The sequence below is a fragment of the Euleptes europaea genome, chromosome 12 (genome assembly GCF_029931775.1).
Source record: "Euleptes europaea isolate rEulEur1 chromosome 12, rEulEur1.hap1, whole genome shotgun sequence".
Classification (NCBI taxonomy): Eukaryota; Metazoa; Chordata; class Lepidosauria; order Squamata; family Sphaerodactylidae; genus Euleptes; species Euleptes europaea.
In genome coordinates, this window is record NC_079323.1 from 39,931,895 (window position 1) to 39,954,747 (window position 22,853).

Below are 22,853 nucleotides of genomic sequence, written 5' to 3' on the forward strand. Positions count from 1 at the left end.
CTGACTGCTTGACATCACACGGAGAAACAAACCCACATGATACACATGCGAAGAAATAAGCATGATTCACAGTCACGACCCTGACATTATGCAGCTTTAGATGGACCAAGGTGGTTACTGCAGCAGGCATCCGTGGGAGAAAAGGCGAGGATGCAAAAAGGAAAGCAAAGCAAGACAGGGAAAAGGCCAGCAGGGACAACCACTTGGGGACAGGAGGAGCGGTTGCAAAAACGTGCTGCGTTTTCCACATCCCCAGGCTTTCCCAAACGTGGCAGAAAAAGCTCCCAGCTGGTGTCACCAAGTCCTTCCTCTTCAGCGCGCTGCTCGCCCCCAGCCCTCGGCTCAGCTCCGCACGAACAACCCCGATGGCTTCGGAAGAAGGAGGAGGAGGGGAGGGGGAGCTTGCCCGAGCACCAAATCCAAACCGCTTTCTGCAAAACACGCACGCTTCCCGCGGCCAACCGGCAGCAGCCGCACACACCGGACCCGAGACGTGACCGTCGGGCCGCAATTCGTTAACCCCCCCCTCCCCTCTCGCCCAGCAGAAGCGGATTTGACCCCTGAAGCAAACGCGCAGCCCCGGGCTGCAGCGCGCCGGCCGCCTGCACAACTGCCCCGGAGACGTTTCTGCAGGGGAGGTTTGGCCTTGGGCCATCGAGGCACGGGAGGTTTGGCCTTGGATTCGCCTCTGTGGTTGCACGATTCCCCCCCCCCCATCTGAGTTTTCAGAACTCCAAAATAAGCCCCCCATGCAGAGTTTTGAGAATGTGGATGGGGGAAACGCGCACCTAGCGAGCAGCAAATCAAAGGCAAAACATCCCATGTATAAATGGCCTTGGATTCCTTTTACCCTTTAGAAGCTCCTTGATCAACTGATCTTGAGCAGCGTAAATCTAGTGTTGGAGGGATATAAGGGTTGAAACAAATCTTGCCACTGACAATGTAGAAGGCCTTGGATTCGCCGCTCTCCAGATGCACATTTTCCCCATCCAAATTCTCAAAACTCAAAAATAAACCCCCATGCAAAGTTCTGAGAGTTTGAACGGGTGAATTGTGCGTCTAGAGAGAGGCAAATCCAAGGCAAAACCTCCCAAGCATAAATGGCCTTTAAAAAAAAAAAAAAAAACACCTTCCAGAGTTTTGAGAATTTCGATGGGGACAATGTGCATCCACAGAGTGGCAAATCCAAGGCAAAACCGACCGTGCATCAATGCAAAATTCTCAAAGCTCAACATTAAGCCCCCATGCACAGTTTTGAGAGTTCGGGTGGGGGGGGGGAATGTGCATCTAGAGAGCGGCAGATCCAAGGCCAAACCTCCCGTGCATCAATGGCCTTCGTTTTGAGAACTCCGATGGGGAAATTGTGCATCTACAGAGCGGATGGGGGGGGGGGATGTGCATCTGGAGAGCGGCAGATCCAGAGCAAAACCTCCTGTGCATCAATGCAAAATTCTCAAAGCTCAACATTAAGCCCCCATGCACAGTTTTGAGAGTTCGGGTGGGGGGGGGGAGAAATGTGCATCTGGAGAGCGGCAGATCCAGGGCACAGCCTCCCGTGCATAAAAAGGAGCATTTTGCAAGCGTCGGAACAACGGTGTGGCCCGTCGAGGAGGGAACGACGCCAATCCGAATCAACCAGAAGACCGGAGGGGGGTGGGTGGGTGGAAAAAACAACAACAAACTTTTTTCCCGGAAAGTTGGCGGCGCTGGCCGAGTTGACTTACACGTCCCGGCCTGGGCGAGCACAGCGGGCGCGACGAAGAGGCAGGCGGCGAACAGGCACGGGAGCCTCATCCTGCAGGGGAGCAGCCGCGCGGGGCTACGGGGGGCCGGGAGGGTCCGTCCGGGGCGTCCGCGAAGCTGCGCGCCCGCCTGTTGACCCGGTGCCTGGGAGCGAGGCGGCGGGGAAGCGCTCGGCCGGGTTCCAGTCCTCCTCCTGCTGGTGGGGGGGGGGGGGGCGGAGAGGGCAAGCCGACTAGGACATTTCCAGGAAACGGTCCTCTCTGTGCTTCGCCTGGCTTGATAAACAGGATGCGCGCGGGGGGGGGGGGAGAACCCGGGGTCCACGACCCGCAGGTTGCACCAACCTTCCAACAGCTGACTGCAAAAGGGGAAGCCGGTTGCGAGGGTTTTCCCACCAGCTTCAAACCCCCCACACCCTTTTAACCCAAGGCTTCTATTTGACGAGCATAGTTCGGGAGGACAGTTTTGCACTGGATCAAGTTATTTTTAAGGGGCGTTAGGTGTGAAAGCTGATTCTGAAGTGTCAGGATGTGTCATTGGCCACCAAGATCCAAGTTAATTCATGGACAAACAAACCAACAAACAAATCAGTGGGTTATAGATCAAATCAAGCCTGAACTTCTTTCCTTTACATGAGAGTATTAACTATTAATTTTTTTCCCTTGAAAAATATAAATGTCAAAGAGATCAATGAATATTAATAATAGTATTAGGATTAGAGTTTTGTGCAAAAGAGATTACTAATTCATCACAAGATGAAGGGAGGTGTAGGGGAAGTCAATAATTCTTTATTATATATATATTTTTTTAACAATGTTACCTATTTGTTTTTATTTTTTTACTGTTTATGTCATTGTTAAACTATGTGATTAATAATTTTGGAAAAATAATAAAAAACTTATTAAAAAAAATCAAGCCTGAACTGACCCTAGAAGCTAAAATGACTAAACTGAGGCTATCGTATTTTGGTCACGTCATGAGATGACAAGAATCACCGGAGAAGACAGTCATGCTAGGAAAAGTTGAGGGCAGGAGGAAAAGAGGAAGACCCAACAAGAGATGGATGGACTCAATAAAGGAAGCCACAGCCCTCAGTTTGCAAGATCTGAGCAAGGCTGTCAAAGATAGGACATTTTGGAGGACACTGATTCATAGGGTCGCCATGAGTCGGAAGCAACTTGATGGCACTTAATACACACACAGATTGGGGCTTCTTACACTTTTTTCACTCATGATCCTTTTTCGCCAGAGAAATGTTTTTCACGACCCCAGGTATATAGGTATATAAAATAGGTATACAAATCAAACAGTTATTGATAATCAATCATAAAGAAATTTATTTTAATTTTTTTAAAATCACAAACCCCCCCCCCATTTAGTTACCCACAGTTTAAGAAGCTTTGGGATAGATGGATGCTCTCTGTCTCTTTGAACCTTTCAGATGGGGCACATTTCAAATCAATCAAAATCTGAAGAGATGGTTGTTTTTTTAAAAAAAATCAAATGGAATCATTTAGATGCAGGGAACAGTCAGTGCAGACTTGACCGTTTTCTGAAGGCAATCTTGAATCGCTGAGCAAGTTTTCCTGGTCAAGTGCCCCATAGGGCCCTTCTCTTTATGCTACCTTTGAGCAGGACCAGAGCTATTGATGAACAGAGGGTGCAATGAAAGGCAATAATACAAAAGGCCAAAAGGGATTTATGCAATTGTTGTTCATACAAAAACAACATCTATGTAATAATGCATTTTATTAGGAGTATAGCTAATACAGAACCTTGCACATTTGAAAGAGAAACTTGCCTGGCCAGTGCCGTTGAGTTCCATATGGTCAAGGCAACGTGCAGTAATGTACATATACACATACACTGACACAATAAAAATATAAAAATGCACCCAGTTTTTAAGATAGATTTTTTTAATGTATATTTTAATCTGTTAGCCTCATTGGTGGCCCTGATGGGGACAGAAAGGCAGGGTATAAATTATGTACATAAATAAATATTGGGCTGGGATACTATATACTAAATAAAGGACTGGCATACTATATTCACATTGTGGGTTTTTAGCCTACTAATAAAAATATGGAATGTTGCGACAAGTTTCTCTTCCTTTGCAATGCATACACTTTGGTAACAGAAAAACAAGGCTCTTCCCTTGCCCGGGAGTGTGCTACACTACCAAGGCTTCTGGCGTAGAAAGCTGCATCTCCATGGATCGATGGAAAAATCCCATGGCCAACTGACTGCTTTCCAACAGTGAACATAGCCATGTCTGAAGGGAAGCTTCAGCCAACAGTGTTGCTTCCTGTGTTTTATAGCCCTTTCAATCATTAATCAGTTTTTAACCATCTCACAGTCTTTATTGCATCAGCAAATAAACCATAGCCACAGTACAATGATTCCACCAAAACTAAAGACATGTTGGGCTCACAGATAAATTCCTAAACATTGGATTGGGATACACCATACTTTTATGATGATGTGGCAACATATGGTGAACTGTGGCTTTTGAGACAATGATTATTTGTATTCTGCTGGGAGAGAAGAAATGGCAGTTCTGAAATGTACTATGCAGTAAATCACACTATGCAGTAAATCAGCTTCAGGGAGAGCTCACTGTTATTCTTATTGCTTCTCTTCAGCACATTATATGGTGTCAGATGGTTGGGTTGTGTTACCAATGGTGTAAAGACTAGTCACTCAGGTCAATAGCCCAAAGGTATTATTAAAAGACTTCCCCGCTCCAAATTAATTTCTGCGGACACCCATGTTAACAGAAGCAACTTCTTGGAGAAGTGTGGATACATATGCAGTTCAATACAGTCATTCAGGAAACCTCTGACTGGAACAAAATATTGGAGGAAGATGCTGATGGAATGAAAAAAAGGAGTGTTCAACAAGAAAATCAGAATTCTCACTACAGACTCCCATCAAGTATTTACACAATGTTTAAAACTCCTATACTTCTCTCCAAGGTAAAACGAACTGCCTAATCCTATGCAGAATTTGATGTGCTTATGGCCAAGACTGCTCTCTTTGCCCCCCCCCCCCAGCCTTATTTTTTGGCAAAATGTTCACAAAACAACACTGAGTTTTCAACGTGTATCATTACAAGAAAACCCTCAATACAATATGATGTAAGGCAGTATTAAATTTACATGAGCTCATATACCCAAGCACCAATACCACTCAGTCCATCCAATATTGTCATCTAAATACTTAATATTACTTCTTTCTGTACATTGTTAATTCCAATATTAAATACTATAATTGGTCTAAAAACTGTTCATGTTTATAGTCGTTTCTATCTCAAAGATAGAACATAATACATAGACAATTTTGATTGGTTAGCACAAAACAGACCTTCCTAAACCATTCTTGGACACCTGGTAATTTAGTTGACTTCTAAGATTGTGCAATCAAAATCCTAGCCTAACGTGTAAAAATTTTTTACACTTTTCCTTATTTGATTCATCAGATTCTCCCTGCTTATACCTCTCAACCTAGAAATGCTGCAGGAGGCAAAGATATGTGTAGGGATGCCAGCCTCTGGGTAGTAGCTGGAGATCTCCTGCTATTACAACTGATCTCCAGCCGATAGAGATCAGTTCACCTGAAGAAAAAAGCCACTTAGGCAACTGGACTCTATGGCATGGAAGTCCCTCCCCTCCCCAAACCCCGTCCTGCTCAGGCTCTGCCCCCAAAAACCTCCCGCCACTAGCAAAGAGGGACCTGGCAACCCTAGGCCGAGCTTTGGCACAGTGGCAGAGCATCAGCTTTGCATGCGGAAGATCTCAGGGTCAGCCGGCAGTTGAAAGGGTCAGGTCACCGTGATGTGAAAGCTGCTCATCCTGAGAATCTGGGGAGCTGCTGCCAGTTGGAGTACATAATGCTGACCTTAATAAAGGAAATTCACAGTGGGTAACCGTGTTTGTCTGCAGTAGTAGAAAAGGGCAAGAGTCCAGTAGCACCTTAAAGACTTAACAAAAATATTTTCTGGTAGGGTATGAGCTTTCGTGAGCCACAGTTCACTTCTTCAGATACAGCTAGAATGTGAATCCATCTGTCTGAATAAAGACCTTCATGCCTTCATGGCTCATTACCAATGCTGATTCCTCCACACCCATCTCTCCCCTGGACATCACAGACTCTTCTGCATACCACACCTGATCCCATCACGCCTGCCATTCACATTTACATACTGTTAACATTTGCATACTAATGCTTGTCTGAATTCACTCTCCTCTACTCAAAGACCGATGGATTCACATTCTAGCTGTATCTGAAGAAGTGAGCTGTGTGGCTCACGAAAGCTCATGCCCTACCAGAAAATATTTTTGTTAGTCTTTAAGGTGCTACTGGACTCTGGCCCTTTTCTACTACTGAATAAAGGAAGGAAGCTGCACGCGCTTAAGCAGACTTTAGAAAGTCTGCTCTTCGCAGGGCAGCTGTCCCTGGAATTCTAATCCCGCCTTTGCAGGAATCCGTCCCTGGCGGGTAGCCATCAATCCGAACCTCCCTCTCCCCATTGGCCCTTCGCTTCCCTCCCTCCCCTCCCGCCCCTCCCCTCGCTCGCTTTGGTAACCACGGGCAACCACCTTGGTTACGCGTCCCCTCGGCGCCCCGTCGTTATCGAGCCGCACTCCCGCCCGGCCAATGAGCGGTCTCCGCCGGCGTCACGTGTGTGTGTGTGTGTGTGCGGGGGGCCGAATCGGCGTCACGCGGCGGGTCGGAAGGGCCCGCCTTCGCTCTGCCTGAGTCGGTGGCCTCTCTGGAGAGGGGGAGGTGGGGATGAGGCCGGGGCAGGACTGGGCGAGGCCCCGCGTGGTAACCGCCGTGGTAACGGCTGTTTTAACGGCTGTATTGTGAGCCGTGGGTGATGCTGGGCTGCTGAGGGCGGCCGCAAGGCTGTTTGGCTGGACGCCGGCGTCGCTCAGGCCGCGGTGGTTGCGGCGCCGGAAGCTGGGTAAGGGGAGGGCTTGTCGTGGGCGGGGGTCGTGACCCTCGCGCTCCTCAAAGCTTGCTTGCTTGTCGGCTGTCCAGGGTGCGTTTGTATGTTGGAGGGCAGTGGTATCTTGGCGTAGGGAGACGGGGAGCGTGCCCGTCCTGCAAACACAACCAAAGCACTTGGGTTGCAGTATTTATTTTGTTTATTTATTTATTTATGTCGCAGTATTGTTTCAAGGAAACAGTTTATTTGCAGCTGCTGACTCAGAGGCCCTAATGGGCAGAAATCTCTGAGTCCCGATTATACTGGGGAAGAGAGATTTATCCAAATTCAAGTTACCACGACACATCAACGAGTTATGCATATCTGGATTGTATTACAGACAGAAAGGCGGCTCAGGACAGCTGCCGTTTCATCCAGTTTCTCCTATCATTGTTTATCGTTCCCTCTGACACTCTATGACTCTTAGCCCAGTGACCCAGTGCACAGAGCAGGCTTGTAGCTAGGCAGAAATTCCTTCCCTGGCAGTCTGGAAGCCAACTATTACCGGGAGATCTCTGGGGTACTGTCATGCTTTGAAGTAAACCCCGGCTGTGACCACACTTGGGGGGTTACCGCACTTTGTATTCCCAGCAATGTATTAAGAGTTTGAAAACGTTATAAAAAAACGCCTTTAAAAGGGCTTTTGGATAAAACGGCTTATAAATGGTGGGAAGACGCCTTCACAGCTAAAGGGGCCAAACAAAGTGCGAGCAGTATTTTTTATAACGTTTTCAAACTCTTAATACACCGGTGGGAATACACGGGTTACTGCACTTGTGTTCCCAGTGATGTATTAAGAGTTTGAAAACGTTATAAAAAACACTGCTTTAAAAGGGGTTTTGGATAAAACGGCTTATAAATGGTTGGAAGACGCCTTCACAGCTAAAGGGGCCAAACAAAGTGCGAGCAGTATTTTTTATAACGTTTTCAAACTCTTAATACACCGGTGGGAATACACAGGGGGTTACTGCACTTGTGTTCCCAGTGATGTATTAAGAGTTTGAAAACGTTATAAAAAACACTGCTTTAAAAGGGGTTTTGGATAAAACGGCTTATAAATGGTTGGAAGACGCCTTCACAGCTAAAGGGGCCAAACAAAGTGCGAGCAGTATTTTTTATAACGTTTTCAAACTCTTAATACACCGGTGGGAATACACAGGGGGTTACTGCACTTGTGTTCCCAGCGATGTATTAAGAGTTTGAAAATGTTATAAAAAATTCTGTTCATACTTTCTATGTATTCCCACCGATGTATTAAGAGTTTGAAAACGTTATAAAAAATACTGTTCGCACTTTGTTTGGCCCCTTTAGCTGTGATGACGTCTTCCAACCATTTATAAGCCGTGGTATCCAAAAACCCTTTTAAAGCGATGTTTTTTATAACGTTTTCAAACTCTTAATACATCGCTGGGAATACAAAGTGTGGTAACCCGCACAGAAAGTGTGAACAGTATTTTTTATAACAGTTTCGAACTCTTAATACATCGGTGGGAATACCTAGTGCGGTAACACTACCTGTTTAGTTCATTGAGATTTACTCCGTAGCGAGTTGGCTTGCGGTTGTAGGCCGGTGGAGGGAGCTTCAGCCCATGGCATTCCTGTGCGGGAGGCACTTATAAAGGGATCTCCCCCCACTTTTTAATGAACGCATAAAGCAACTTTCAAAAGGGACAAAAATCCATGAGACAGCCCTTAGCTTATTTAGTGATATTATGTGGCATAATCAACCATACAGGAAAACCAAGTAGTTGTTTACAGAATGATTTTAAAATTCCACAGGAGTCTACTTTCTGGAGAGAGAGAAAAAATCGAACCTCTAATTTCTAAGTGAATAGCCATGTATATATAGATATTAAATAGACCTACCATGTCTGTGCCCTTCAAGGAGCTAAGCAGGTAGTTATGATTTGCTGGTCCTTACAAATCTCGGAAAGTGGGTCCCCAAACCAGCAAAAGTATATGCATCTGAGCTGTATGCTGTAAGACCTTGTGAAAATCATGGGTCCATTCTGTCCTGACGCAAATTCTTCCAGTGAAGAAAAGCATTTGTAATTTTTAAATAGACACTCCCCTCCCCCTTCCAAGAATCCATCTGCTAATCCTACTAAGGTCATCAGGTGGTTCAGTTCAAGTTTTAGTTCTATAAGCCATAGACTAGAACTGAACAGGAAATGCAGACACATCCAAGTAAGCATTGCTTTACCAGCTGCGTGCTGATACCACTCTTGACTGAGGTGCAATTGCGACTTTTGGTTGGGCTTTATTTAATACATTTTTATTTTGCTTCTTCAAGAAAAAAGTGTCAAGGCAGCTTTGAAGCAAAACATGATTGAGGGGATAGTTATTACCTGGTGGGTTGGTGGGAAACTGATACTGTTAAACTGATTTTGAGCTGCTCTTCTGCTACAGGTGCATTATTTGTTTTTGCTCTTGCTGTATCAGTTTTAACATTATTGAGATAAATTGCTCTGAGCATGAATGAGCTGTGTAGCCGCCCTACATTAAAAAAGACAAAAAACACTGTTGAGTGTATCATCAAGATTAGTGTAAAACTCCATATTCAGGATACGAATTCTAATGTCTCTCTCACTATTTAAACATCTGCTGCAATACTAAGAACCCTTTCCTGGCAGAAAGCCTCGTTAGCTGGAATGGGACATTTCCGAGTACACTTGCTTAGGATTGTTCATGGGGTCTACAAAACCAGTTTGTTAGAATGTGCCCTACTTATATTTGGCAAGTTCATAAAAACTGAGGATCTAGTGTGTCACCTTTCTTAGAGGTAAAAGCATCTATATCTGGCCAATTGCAAGTTATACTGCTCCACTTGCTGTTTTCTGCAGCGTAAATGTTATTTCTCGAGCTATAACACTTTTCACTGGGCTTGCTGTGCATCTGTGTGAAAGAAACTCAATGGAAGACAGTGTTTGGCCAGATTTATAGAGCAACTCTTTCCTGTTGCTGAAGAACACAGCTTGGTCACAGGTGGTTATTAACAGTGACTTTTCTTATTCTTTCAGCCACAAGACAGCATCAGAGTTGCTTTGTTGTATGGTGGGCAGTCTTTGACTGTATCTTCAGGACCTGTCTGCATACTGCATCTGTGAATCGTGTGGTGTTTTGCATGGCTGTTGCATAGTGATGTATAGTCTGATGGCCAATTGTTGCAACTGGCTGAAGAGGTGGAGGGAACCTGTTAGGTAAATTTAAAAAATGTTTAGAAGAGTCTCATTCACAATATCTTGATAGTGGTCTTCAAGAAATGCCTGTGCCAGTCATAGGAGGCAGTGTGGCTGCGCTGCCTCCAAAGGAGGTTTTGGCCCTAAAAGGTGGTGTATCTCACCAAAATAAAAAAAGGGGTGTTCCCAGCCTGAAAGAGCTTTGGAGGCTGCCTAAAGGCTGCTCCTCCCCCAGCACTGGAACACCTCCCGGGATGCCAGAACGCCTCGGGAACACCTCCTGGGATGCCGGTGCGGGCTTTGATGGCGGTGGGACGCTGGCGGAAGGCCCCATCGGCGTCCTGGGGTGGCGCTGCCATGGCAACGGCCAGCGTCCGGGCCTTCCCACCAGCGTTCGGGCCACTTATGCTGGCATAAGTAGCTTTGATGCCGGCACGGGGCCTCCGAACGCCGGCGCAACATCTTCCTGGCCTCCTAAGGGCTTTTGCCCTTAGAGCTCAGGAATGCGATGTAAGTGTTCAGAGTAACTTGCAACAAGTGATTGTTCCTTTGTAAGTCATTCTGACAGACCAAATAGTAGTGTGTAAATTTAAAAAAACCACAATTTCATATTCAGTTTACTTAATGATACAAAACAGCAAAGCAGCAATAAAATTGTTGCAGAGGTGCAGAAGGTTTGAAACAGAAACTATAATGCATGAGATACAAACCTGCATAGTTACAGTTTTTCAGGCACATTTGGTTGAAGCGCTGTATGAAATTTTGTGCTATCTCTACTTGGGAGGAGAGGGGTTTAGTTATGGCTCATACTGCTTAGGATATTTTTTTCTCAATTCTGGCTCTAAAATTTATCAAAGTCAAATTTAGTGGACAGTTGTCCAGCTTTGCAAACAAGCATTCACAAAAATAACTGACAATACAAACAACTTCTTTCCTGCATATGAATTTAAAATTATTTCCCAAAATCCTTTAACTTCATAACCCACTCAACTTCTGGTATCACAAAATCAAATAAAACAAAGAGGGCGGGTGGAGAAATAGGTGCCTTTAAGGGAACAGATTCCCTACTTTTAAAAAACATGTTGCTGCCACTCTTCTGGGTTTCCTGATCAGCGAATAAAAACAAATTTTTGTCCCAGGTGATTAGAAATGCTGATATCTAAAGGGGAAAATCTTACTCCCTCTTTTCCCCTTCTCCAATCCAACGCTTTAAATCTGAGCCAGGGCTCAGCTCCTGTACAAGTTTTACCACCAAATCTCCACCCAAGAACATGTTAAGTAACAAATGGCCTTGAAGAATGCAATTGCAGAGTGCCCTTCCTAATGAGTATAACCAGCAATTAACATGAAAGGCATATTGAAACGCTTCTTTTAAATTTTCTGTTCTGAGATTCGTTAACTCTACTGGTTAACAGCAATAAAAAGGAAAGCCATGACCACACTTTAGTGTGGCTGTTACTAGCACCTTGGTACGTGCTCCAAATGGCAAACACAAAATGAAACTTGGCAGATTCCTCCTCCGCAATGCAACCTCCAGAGCTTAATTTAGACCTTGTCTTCTGCCTCAATACATCTTTTCAATGCATTAACTTAACCCAAAATTGGGCTAATTGTTTTCCTTGTGACCAAGTAATCACAACCAGCCAATACTGCCTAAGAGGTCAGAATGAAACATATCAAGAGTTCTAGTCTATCTTTCTCTCCTCTTGCTAAATAGTCTTTTTGAAAGGGCAGACTTACATGTTATTAGTTTATTGCAGCAGAAAAAGCTAGATTATTCTAGCATCTTAAGGCTTTTTAAAAATTCTAATATAAGTGTTTGTGAGCTAGAACCAGATAGCTATGCTAGCATAAATATTTCTTAAGTCTTAAGGTGCCACAAGAGTCCTGTTTGCAAGGGAAGGTAAAAGCCGTATGGATGCTTACAGTTCCATCACAGTTCCATTACAGCATCAACAGAAGTACAGTGTCCAGATCACGTGAAGTGATGGTATCGCTGGTTAGACCTCACCTAGAGTACTGTGTTCAGTTTTGGGCATCGCAATTTAAGAAATATGTAGACAAGCAGGAATGTGTCCAGAGGAAGGCAACAAAGATGGTGAGGGGTCAAGAGACCAAGTCCTATGAGGAAAGGTTGAAGGAGCTGGGTATGTTAGCCTGAAGAGGAGAAGACTGAGAGGGGATATGATAACCATCTTCAAGTACTTGAAGGGCTATCACATAGAGGAGGGTGCTGAGTTGTTTTCTGTTGCCCCAGAAGGTCAGACCAGAACCAACGGGTTGAAATTAAATCAAAAGAGTTTCTATGTAGACATTAGGAAGAATTTTCTAACAGAGCGGTTCCTCAGTGGAACAGGCTTCCTCAGGAGGTGGTAAGCTCTCCTTCCCTGGAGGTTTTTAAGAAGAGGTTAGATGGCCATCTGTCAGCAATGCTGATTCTGTGACCTTAAGCAGATGATGAGAGGGAGGGCATCTTGGCCATCTTCTGGGCATGGAGTAGGGGTCATAGGGTGTGTGTGGGGGGGAAGGTAGTTATGAATTTCCTGCATTGTGCAGGGGGTTGGACTAGATGACCCTTGTGATCCCTTCCACCTCTATGATTCCCTTCACACAGGTTGACTTGGTCTCTGGGTGAGAGACAATTTTTTTTATACAAGTGGCAAACACTGTTTTCACTTTATCTAATGACTTATGTAACAGTAATGGCAGAGGGCCTACAGAAAGGTGGTACAGGGAAAGGATAACCAAGGACTGGAAGGGAACAATGGGGGCAGAAAGCGTCTGGGTGAATGGGAAGGGTACACAGGTAGGGGATCTATAAGACTAGGGAAGAGAGAGAAGAACGTTGTGTTGTTTGTAAGCAGAACATTTTGCCTCGGCAACACTCCCTGCGGTCTCCTAAACATGAATGGTCAATATGCCAAGCAGGAAGAATTGTAAAAACAAAACTGGAACAGGTCCAATTAGGCTGTTGAAATTGGGTGTGAAAGATACATGTAGAAAGTACCATTTGGAAAAACAAAGCAGGGGACTTCTGGCAAAGGTTCTGTATAAGTAAAGTTTACTTGCCCCATACTAAGTTTGGGCAGTGTAGTTTGGGGATCTGCAAATCAGAGGCAGCACTAGTTGGGCAGTTATGTGCATGCCTATAGAAGTCTTCAGAAGTGAGTGTTCTATTAGAACAATATTTTCCAATTATTTTACTGTTACATTAGAGATGGGATGGTAAAGGGACATTTTCATCCTTCCATGTTATAAATTGCCCTAATTCTAATTCTGTATATAATGAAATGTACATTCTAACAAAATCATGAGGTATTCAGTTACTTTTTGTATATCACAGGCACTAATATATCAGCCTAATGTAGGATGTTTTTTGGGGTAGAATTAGTTTTGACACTGATTGTCTTAATATATTTCATATTAGTATGGAGACATTATCTCCTTTTGTATGACAATTCCCAACTGCTCTTGAAGTGTTTCTAAAATACAGTGTGACATTCATGCCCGGAAGAAAGTCTGAAAATACTGTTTTTGTTTTTATATATTTCAAAGGAAGGTGACATTAATCATGGTGGGTCTTGATAATGCTGGGAAAACTGCAACCGTGAAAGGAATCCAAGGAGGTAAGTTGCACCCTTATGCCAAACTATCTCATCAGTTGTCGAAGGCTTTCACGGTCAGAGTTCATTGGTTCTTGTAGGTTATTCGGGCTGTGTAACCGTGGTCTTGGAATTTTCTTTCCTGACGTTTCGCCAGCAACTGTGGCAGGCATCTTCAGAGTAGTAACACTGAAGGACACTGTCCTTCAGTGTTACTACTCTGAAGATGCCTGCCACAGTTGCTGGCGAAACGTCAGGAAAGAAAATTTCAAGACCACGGTTACACAGCCCGAATAACCTACAAGAACCAATATCTCATCAGTTATTGATAAGGGCTTTTTTTTTAAGGTCCAGGGAAGTGTTACTTTTCCAGGGGAACTCAGAGAGCCTGTGTGTTGAGGTGGGAGTATTGGACTAGGAAGATCCAAATTCAAACCCCACTTAATCATGAAGTTCCATTGTAGCAACTCCCCAGGGCCATTTCAGGTTGGGAAAATGGCACAGAGGAAGCTGCCTAAGTTAACTTTCTCTGCTTGGTCTCTTGCACCCGGGAAACAGAACTCTCAGACCATGCCTGATAAAAGTCTATTGTTACTGGATGACATTGTACCTTTCACATGCTCTTTTTGTCCAAATCATCTCAGAGTTATTGTGAGGAAAGAATGGAGAAGAGAATCACAAATGCCACCCTGAACCCCAATGAGTAAGAACGGGACAAATATGTAATAGATCCAGGTAAAATCTTTCTCTGAAAAGTGAGATTTACCTCCATGCACACATCCTTGCTTAATGCAGTTTTGTCTCTGATATGGCACAGAGTGGTAAATCCTTTTCTGGGCTCATTCATGCACATGTAAAGAGCCTCTGAATCAGGACTATTGTGCATATCCTTATGGATGGTGAACAATTTGTAGGGAAGTCAAAGTATCATGTTTATTCCATGTTGTAAAATGGGGAAACTTGGTAGTTTTTGTGAGCTCTGAGCAATTGCGGACGTAGAATTGTTTGAAATGTAGTAAAGAAATAAGATAGTATTTTTGGTTAATGAGCCATTTCACTTTTTAACATGGGATAGAAAATCAGTGGCTCCCCTTGCAGTTTATGCTGAAACTACTATCTTCTGAAATCCGGTAATAAGTATATATCAGTAAGTTTTACATTAAAATCACATGTTGTAGGTATAACCTTTTTGATGCCTTTGACTTGGGATATCATTAGTAAAAAAGTTGAAGACAATTATAAATATTGAAGACAATATAATAAAGCGTGATGATTATATCTCCGTAGTTGGATAGGTACCAGCAATTTGCCATATCTCTTATCACTGCAGCCTTAAAATCCCTCTGAACAATATTTTCCTGTCGTAAAATAGTATGCATGCAGCCATTGGATTGGATAAAACTTGTGTTTTGAGGTAGTGGTACTGAATTGCCTTATTTTCTGGGAAGCTTAGTGATGCAACCAAAGGCATTACTATGAGAAAATCTGATCCATCAGTTTTCCAGATGCAAAATAAACTTTTCTCAACTTTTCTCACTGTCTTAATAATATTTTATCTGGCATCTTGCCTATCATTTATTTGTATAGTTATTAAAACTGAATTCTAGTTGTATGCTAAGAGGACATCTTAAATTATTTTAGATTTATACTATTTTGTATTAAAGGTCACAGATGGTTGGGTTATAATTCAAAAAGGTCAAACCATTATATAGTTAATGTGTTCAGCATTTTAAAAAAATAATGTTAAATTCCACACCTAAACATTGTTATATCCAACCCAGGCTCTTTCAGACCACTCTGATACATAATTAACTATAGTTTCAGAGGATAGTCGTGTTGGTCTGTAGTGGAACAACTAGACTAGAGTCCAGTAGCACCTCAGAAACCAAGAAGATTTTTGGGATTTAAGTTTTTGAGAGTCAAAGCTCACTTCGTTGGATAGTTACTTATGAGACTAATCCTAACCAGGGCTACTGAGAATACTACTCAGTTCTATTTAGTGGGGTTTACTCCCAGTAAAGTGTTTTTAGGATTGCATTGTAAGTTATATAATGTTGAGAATTGTGGAATTGGGAGAAGGGGCTGGTGTGAAGGTCGGGGTTTTAAACTCCTTTAAAAAGAGGTAGCGTGCTATGTAGTTTGACCAGTGTGGTCTGTACCCTAACTACCACCTGACAGACCCTAATGTGACTTCTGAAAGCAGACCTTCGAACTGAGACTTGAGGTAAATGGGGAAAAAACAGTAACTTTTGTTAACTTTCTTGGATGGGATAAGGTTATTCAGTAAAGAGGCTTGACACTATATAAAGTATAACACAACATTTGCTGGGCCCACAGGGGTATAACGTTTCAGCTAACAAGGCAGCAGTGCAGAGAGCAGTGATCAGCCCAACTTTGATTTCTGCGGTGGATCTTTGGACTTTCCCAAAGCTTAGGGATCTTACAGTAAAAGAGTGAGCTCCTTCTTGAAATACCAATAATTTATCCTTCTGTCCCTGAAAACCAGACTCTGAGGCAACACAGTCTCCTTTTTTTTAGGTGTGCACTGAAATTGGCCTGCTTTATCACAAAAGGCAGGCTTTGAGACATATATATTTTATGAGAAAGGATTTCTTTCAGCCTACTCCTCTGGAAGCACAAATCCTATCTCAGGCCTTGATAATTCTGGGAGCCAGGACACCATTGTGAACTGAGATTTACTCATGGCTCCTAGGACTCTGGTGCTTCTTAGCCTAAACTCTGTTAGCAGACTTTTAAAGGAGGAGAATGGAAAGGGGGAGTCAGCTCTTAAAAGGAATGTTCTAAAATGCTTCTCTGAAGAAAGTCTCTTAAGAGTTGGAGCAGGCTGGTTTGCCCCTTTCCTTTTACTAACACTTAACTGTTCTTAATATTCTGGAGACTATTCAGTCTTCATTAGGATGGCTTTTGGGGTGTTTTTTCCCCTTTTGATTAATTTAATTTGGTTGTTGCAAATATTTGTCTGGTTATCTGGGGAGTCCCTCAAGTAGGCAGGAGCCCCTACTTTGTTTATGCATGGCCTGGCTTTAGTTTCTTTATCCACATAGGGCCCATCCAGTTTAATGTTAGGTATAGTAAATTTGTGCTCCCCCCCATATAAGTTTTGATTCCATTACCATGAGCAGAGCTCTGTTGATTTTTCCTGTTGCATCTTCCTGCATTCTTCATTAAGCTACTCCAGGTGTTTGGGAGAGTCACCAGAATGGAGTAATGTTTGGCAAGACGAAGAATGGGAGACTGAAGTAGAAACTGTCTGTCCTTCTGTGTGAGCAAAAGTGCCTTTGCTGGTTAATTGTGGTAGTAGTCAGTGATGATGCATCATGGAAGCAGAATGATTGTCTTTGAATACAATTTGATGAAGTACAACTTATAATAACTTTTATTTTGTTTTGTTTTGTTTTTTAGAATCCCCCGAGGATGTGGCTCCAACAGTTGGCTTTTCTAAAATTGACCTTAAACAAGGACGTTTTGAAGTCACCATCTTTGACCTGGGAGGTGGAAAGCGAATCCGAGGGATCTGGAAGAATTACTATGCTGAATCCTATGGGGTAATATTTGTTGTGGATTCCAGTGATCTGGACAGAATGGAAGAGACAAAAGAGACCATGTCAGAAGTTCTAAAGCATCCTAAGATATCAGGGAAACCTGTATTAGTGTAAGTAACATATTTTATTATCTACTAATCTATACATGAATACATATTTTTTTCTTGAAAACATTTTAAGATTTTGTGAAGCATTGCTTTTTTTAAGCTGTCTTTGAAGCTGAATATTTTTTCCAAGAATTAACACATCAATGAAATTAAAGTGTATTATTTTGTTATTGAATTTAACTGGAAATGATGGTATCATTTTTGCAGAATGACTTTCTATGGAAACTCCACCAAAATGACTGTGACATTTCCTTCTGTTTTTCTCTTCCAGTACTACTTTTAGTAGCATTGTTTTTATCAAATGAAACATTGAACACTTCTAAAAATAGCATAAAGATATTGTTGCTGATTTGTTACTATTAATGAGTTACGCATCTTTGACACAAGAGGGTGCAAGTGAAGCATTTTCAGAAGGACTGTGTTTGAGAGAACTGTAGTAGTCCCAACTGACTTCGCAGCAATTAAGTGTGTCTACAGATCTAATCCTATTACCAGGAAATGTGCATGGAATACTAGGATACCAGCAAACATTATGTGCTTTTAAAGTCCCATTGATTTAAGTGTAAGGGGTTTATATATCTTTATATTATAAATATCTTTATATTGTAAATTTTTATCCTGCATATACTGCAAGGATCTCTAGAGGTGTATGTGGTTCTTCCTTCCCAATTTTATCCTCCCATCTTTAAACCCATCTTTCACTTTCCCATTCAAACCAAAGGAGCAACTGTAGCAGAACTGCGCCTAATGTTGCCAGGTACCTGCTGGGGATGGGAAATCTCCTGCTGTCAACTCCTGTTGTCTGTCACTGCTCTGGCAGCTGGCGGGAGAAAAATAAAGTTTAAAAAAAGAAGCTTGTGGTGCGACAGCGTTAATGTCGCTTCCAGGAAAGTAATGTCATGTCTCTCTAGAAATGCCAAGTTCCTAGAAAGGCATGATGTCACTTGTTTCTGGGTTTTCCCCAGAAGTGATGTAACACCATCTGAGCGATGGTGCCCCCCCCATATCCTTGCCCCCCTCCAGGCTCCTATTGGTTGCCAGATAGTGATTGTCAGCCCTAATTGTGCCCTGTATTTTCAGTCTGTTGGTTGGTGTAACATCGCAGTAAATGTATTTTCAGGGAAATATAGAAATATGCTTTAATTGAATTCATATGCATAACTTTTTAGCAGATAAAGCTTTGTATCATATCAGTTTTCCTTAATAACTATAGATGAATAATCTTTTATAATTGAACAGTTTTTGTTTAGAATGATTGTACTCTACCTGCCAGCATTCAATTGTGTTTCTTTAAAAAAATTGTGCTGCAATGATTTTTAAAAGATAGTGGTCTTGATGTTCCTGTCTACACTGTGTATATATTTCTTAAAATGGTTAGGAGTGAAACAGTAGAAGCTACGTTTCTAGGCTGTTTCTTGTACTAATAAACGTAAGTTGATTATAATGTTATAATGAATAATTAAGTAAGAGAATATGTAACCTATTTTGTCTGTACAGCACCACAGTCCAGAATTAGATTTCATTGCCTTCATTGAATACTTCCTGAAAGACTGAGGTTTTCAGTGGCCACAAATAGAAAAATATTTCAGTCTCACTGAAGGCCACAAATCTTAGTGTTTACCAGTTTTTAAAATTTATTTATTTTTTTGCTGTCAAGTCAGCGTTGTATCGTGGTTAAGAGCAGTGGAGTCTGATCCAGACAACTGGGTTTGATTCCCCACTCCTCCACATGAACGGCGGAGGCTAATCTGGTGAACTGGATTTGTTTCCCAACTTCTTCACGTTAAGCCAGCAGGGTGACCTTGGGCTAGTCACAATTCTTTCAGCCCCACCTACTTCACAGGGTTTTGTTGTGGGGAGGAAAAGAGAAGGTGATTGTAAGCCGGTTTGATTCTTCCTTAAGTGGTAGAGAAAGTCGGCATATAAAAACCAACTCTTCTTCTTCATCTACTTATGGCAACTCCGGATGGGGTTTTCAAGGCAAGAGAGGTTCAGAGGTGGTTTGCCATTGCCTGCCTCCGCATCATGACCCTGGCATTCCTCAGAGGTTTCCCATCCAAATACTTGCCAGCTTAGCTTCTGAGATCTGACAAGATCAGGCTAGCCTGGGCCACCCAGGTCAGGGCTAGTATTTACCAATGGCAGACATAGATTTAGAATTTCCTAACCTATGGTTCACTATGCTTATTCCTTGAACTAAAGCAACAAATAATTAAAACTTTATTCCAAAACTTTTGTTGCCTGTACTTAAATTTTTTGGTGGTATTCTCTAAATTTTAATCAAACTGTAACAGAAACACTGAAGAGTGTATATGTTGGTTTCCACATTTGCCATCTGGGATAGCCTTTAGAATGCTCTATCTTGTGAGGCTTGCCTAGCACCTACTTTACTTTCCTCTAGGTGCCAGGCTGGAACACTTTTTCCTCCCCCAGCTTTTCACTACCCAGGCTCTCCATCTTTTAGATGTTTTATGGTCTGCTCTAGCCTGAGGACTGTTTTATCAAGACCTTGACAAATTCTCTTTTAGGTCTAGGAGCCAGCCCAGATTAATTTTTCAGCCTCCACGTTTTATATTTCAGGAACCATATTTTTTTTTACTATTGCCAACATAAACCATATTTCTAAGCTCTTCATAGTTTTCTTGTAACTTCGTCAGTGGTATGACACAATGTTGAAATATACAAATTAAATATGGGGATGTCCCTGGCTGTCACCGAACCGAAATGCTAACCCTAACCTAATTTCTCCCCAATTTCCCCTAATTATTTTTTTAAACTCCATTTAATTGATTATTGGTGTTGGTGTAGAAAGGAAGTGGTTAAGAAATAAATTAATCTTCCCCACTGAATGGTTAAAGTTAACATAAGTAAGCAAAAGACAAGTACTTCGTGCCCATGTGTTTTAATGTCAGACAAAACAAAGTCAGTTGTGAAATGACAAATATGCTTCACACTTCCCCTGAGGATTGCTGAGAGACACTACCGTAAAATCACTGCTGAAAAATAATTGGTGCCATAATGAAATGTTGGTTTTATCAATATCATTTTAGACTGCTCCATGTTATGTGCCATGAATTGCCTTCAATAGCTCTTTTTATGAGCACATTTTGTTATTAACTTGGATTATTTTATTTATATGATTTGACTATTTTTGTTTTATTATGAGCCATCTCGAGCAGGTCTGGAGTGGTGGTGTACAAGTGCTCTAAATAAACAAATGTATGTTCATAAATACCATTCAGCACTGTCTTTTCCTCTCTCAGTACAATGTATTTTGTGATAATGGCATATATACCTTCAGGGCGGCTTACATCAACTAAAATACAATTAAAATCTCACAATAAATATCCATTAAAATCCTTTAAAATAATTGAACAACTAAACCAACAACTAATCATACTTTGACCCATTTTTGAGATGAAAAAGTGGTGGGGGCTTAATGTGTGTTATATTGTAGATGCTGGGGGTTACCGCACTTTGTATTCCTAGTGATGTATTAAGAGTTTGAAAATGTTGTAAAAAACATCGCTTTAAAAGGGTTTTTGGATACCACGGCTTATAAATGGTCGGAAGACATCTTCACCGCTAAAGGGGCCAAACAAAGTGTGAACAGTATTTTTTATAACATTTTCAAACTCTTAATACATCGCTGGGAATACAAGTGCGGTAACCTGCTGTCTGCGAACTATCTGTCATCCTTTTACACATATAGTATTTCTAAATTTGTGATTATATGAAGCAGAGTTCTCCCTTTCACCTTGTGTTTGTTTATATCCTCTTGCATATCCTCTTACAGCTCTTTTTTTGTTGTTGCAAATGATGTACTTAAGAAAACAAATAAACCACCTTTAACTGTGCAGCTTAGGGATTGTAACATGTAAGCGGTAATGGGTCCTTTGCTTACTGTATAGTGATCTCTTGCATAATATGAACTGCAGAAAGATCTTGATGGTCCCCAGGCAACTGTGCCACCTTGAAGGCCTTAGGGTCTTCTGAAACAGATGAATGCAACATAAGGAGTCTGCCTTTAACAGACCCTAAAGTTAAGGTCTTGACAGATGAGTAAGGATAGCATGATGATAAAGTTTCTGAAGGTCTAATGTTTACTGTATCTATTGCGTTTGGGACGCACCTTTAATCCAGTACTGCAACAGGGGCCTCACTTATATTTGTTTAACTGCATGTGTCAGTCTGACTGACTCTCCCCTTTCTAGCATGACTAGAAGGGAATGAATTCTGTTAAATGCAAGTTTTCTGCAGAAGTGATTAAATGTAAAGTTCTGTTTTCCTTTGCATCGGATCATCTTCCTTGCTGTCTGTCTCCTCTTTAAAAAATCTTCAATTCTTTCTGTCTTCTGCTAAGGAAGGAGGTGAAATGTGGTGCTATCGCTAGTGTGACACTCCTCCTTTAGGATGGCATGCAGTACTTCTGGTTCCAACCTACCTATTGCAGACCAACCATCTAGTGTATGCATTTTCCCTTTTTAACTGATATTGAATAAACATTGCATTAAAGACTGATTAGAAACTCATTACTTCCATGCTGTCTAGTGATGAATCAATGTGCAATGTATTTCATAGAAACATAGAATCAAAGAAACAGAGTTGGAAGGGACCTCCAGGGTCATCTAGTCCAACCCCCCAATTTGTCAATTGTGTTTTGATGAAGAAAATTCTAGGAATTGTTGTAATGTTAGCTATTCAGTACCTGTTGAAAGATTTGAGGTGGGCTGAGATATTTATTTCATGTTATTTTCTTCATTTATACCTCACTTTCCTCCTCAGTGCGGATCTAAAGTGACAGTGATATGGCTTTTCCAGGAAATTTTGAATGAGAAAATTTTGCTATTTAAATAATTTCAGTATTCAAATTATGTCAGCAAAACTTAAATGTTCACAAAAGGAGGCCAATATACCGTGTACAAGCCCGGACCACGTACAAGCATAAGGGTTCATCCTACAATTAGGTCATCTGACATGACTGATGTGCAGCACAACAGCTCTGACAACTATAGATGAACAGACTAAATTTACATATGTTGGGTGGAAAATTTCCCACTGAAAAATGTAACATTGGAAAACTTTCCATACCACATCTCCCCTGACTCATAACATTTTCCCCTTCTTCATCTTGTTCTCACAACAGTCCTGTGAGATAGGTTAGGCAAGCTTCCATGACACAGTGGGGATTCAGAGCTCGCTCTCCCAGATCCTAGTTTGAAACTTCAGCTGCTACTACAGCATGTTTGCTCTCAAGTTCTATTGAAATAAAGCTGTGACCTTAAGTTCCAGAATTCCTATGAGATAATGTTTTAGTACAGTGGCTTGTAGCTTGAATCCTCCTAACAGAGAAGGATGTCAAGATTAATTAGCGTTATTCTAGAAAACATGGACTGTAGCATGTTTCATGAATCACAGCCTCATGAAATCTGCAGTGCACCATGGTGGCTTGGGCTCATCAGTCACCATTCTCAGATACGGTTCAGAATCTATCCTCAGCTGAGTAACTACTAGAATTGTTATTCGTCAGCCTTCTCTAACCTGTAAAGTGCATGCACCTAACCTGTTTGCATATTTATGTGTTGAATGTTGACAGTATACAAATCGGTGGTTTTTTTTTTTGCAAAAGCACACACTAACAAATATCCAAATTAATAAACATCTGTCTC

At 42.0% G+C, this 22,853-nt stretch overlaps 2 protein-coding genes across 4 annotated transcripts in view; one reads left to right on the top strand and one right to left on the bottom strand.

The window, feature by feature from the left end:
- PROS1 (protein S) overlaps positions 1-1,794 on the bottom strand; it is a 36,012-nt gene extending 34,218 nt beyond the window's left edge. Inside the window, exon 1 of the mRNA XM_056858188.1 lies at positions 1,725-1,794. Coding sequence (XP_056714166.1) covers positions 1,725-1,794 — 70 coding nt within the window. The remainder of the gene's footprint in view (positions 1-1,724) is intronic.
- A 7,998-nt stretch (positions 1,795-9,792) lies between these two features.
- Positions 9,793-22,853, top strand: part of ARL13B (ADP ribosylation factor like GTPase 13B) — a 55,834-nt gene continuing 42,773 nt past the window's right edge. For all 3 annotated transcript variants that reach the window (XM_056858603.1, XM_056858604.1, XM_056858607.1), the window contains exons 1-3: positions 9,793-9,933; positions 13,468-13,538; positions 16,938-17,187. In XM_056858603.1, coding sequence (XP_056714581.1) covers positions 9,875-9,933; positions 13,468-13,538; positions 16,938-17,187 — 380 coding nt within the window. In that variant the 5' untranslated portion in view covers positions 9,793-9,874. The remainder of the gene's footprint in view (positions 9,934-13,467; positions 13,539-16,937; positions 17,188-22,853) is intronic.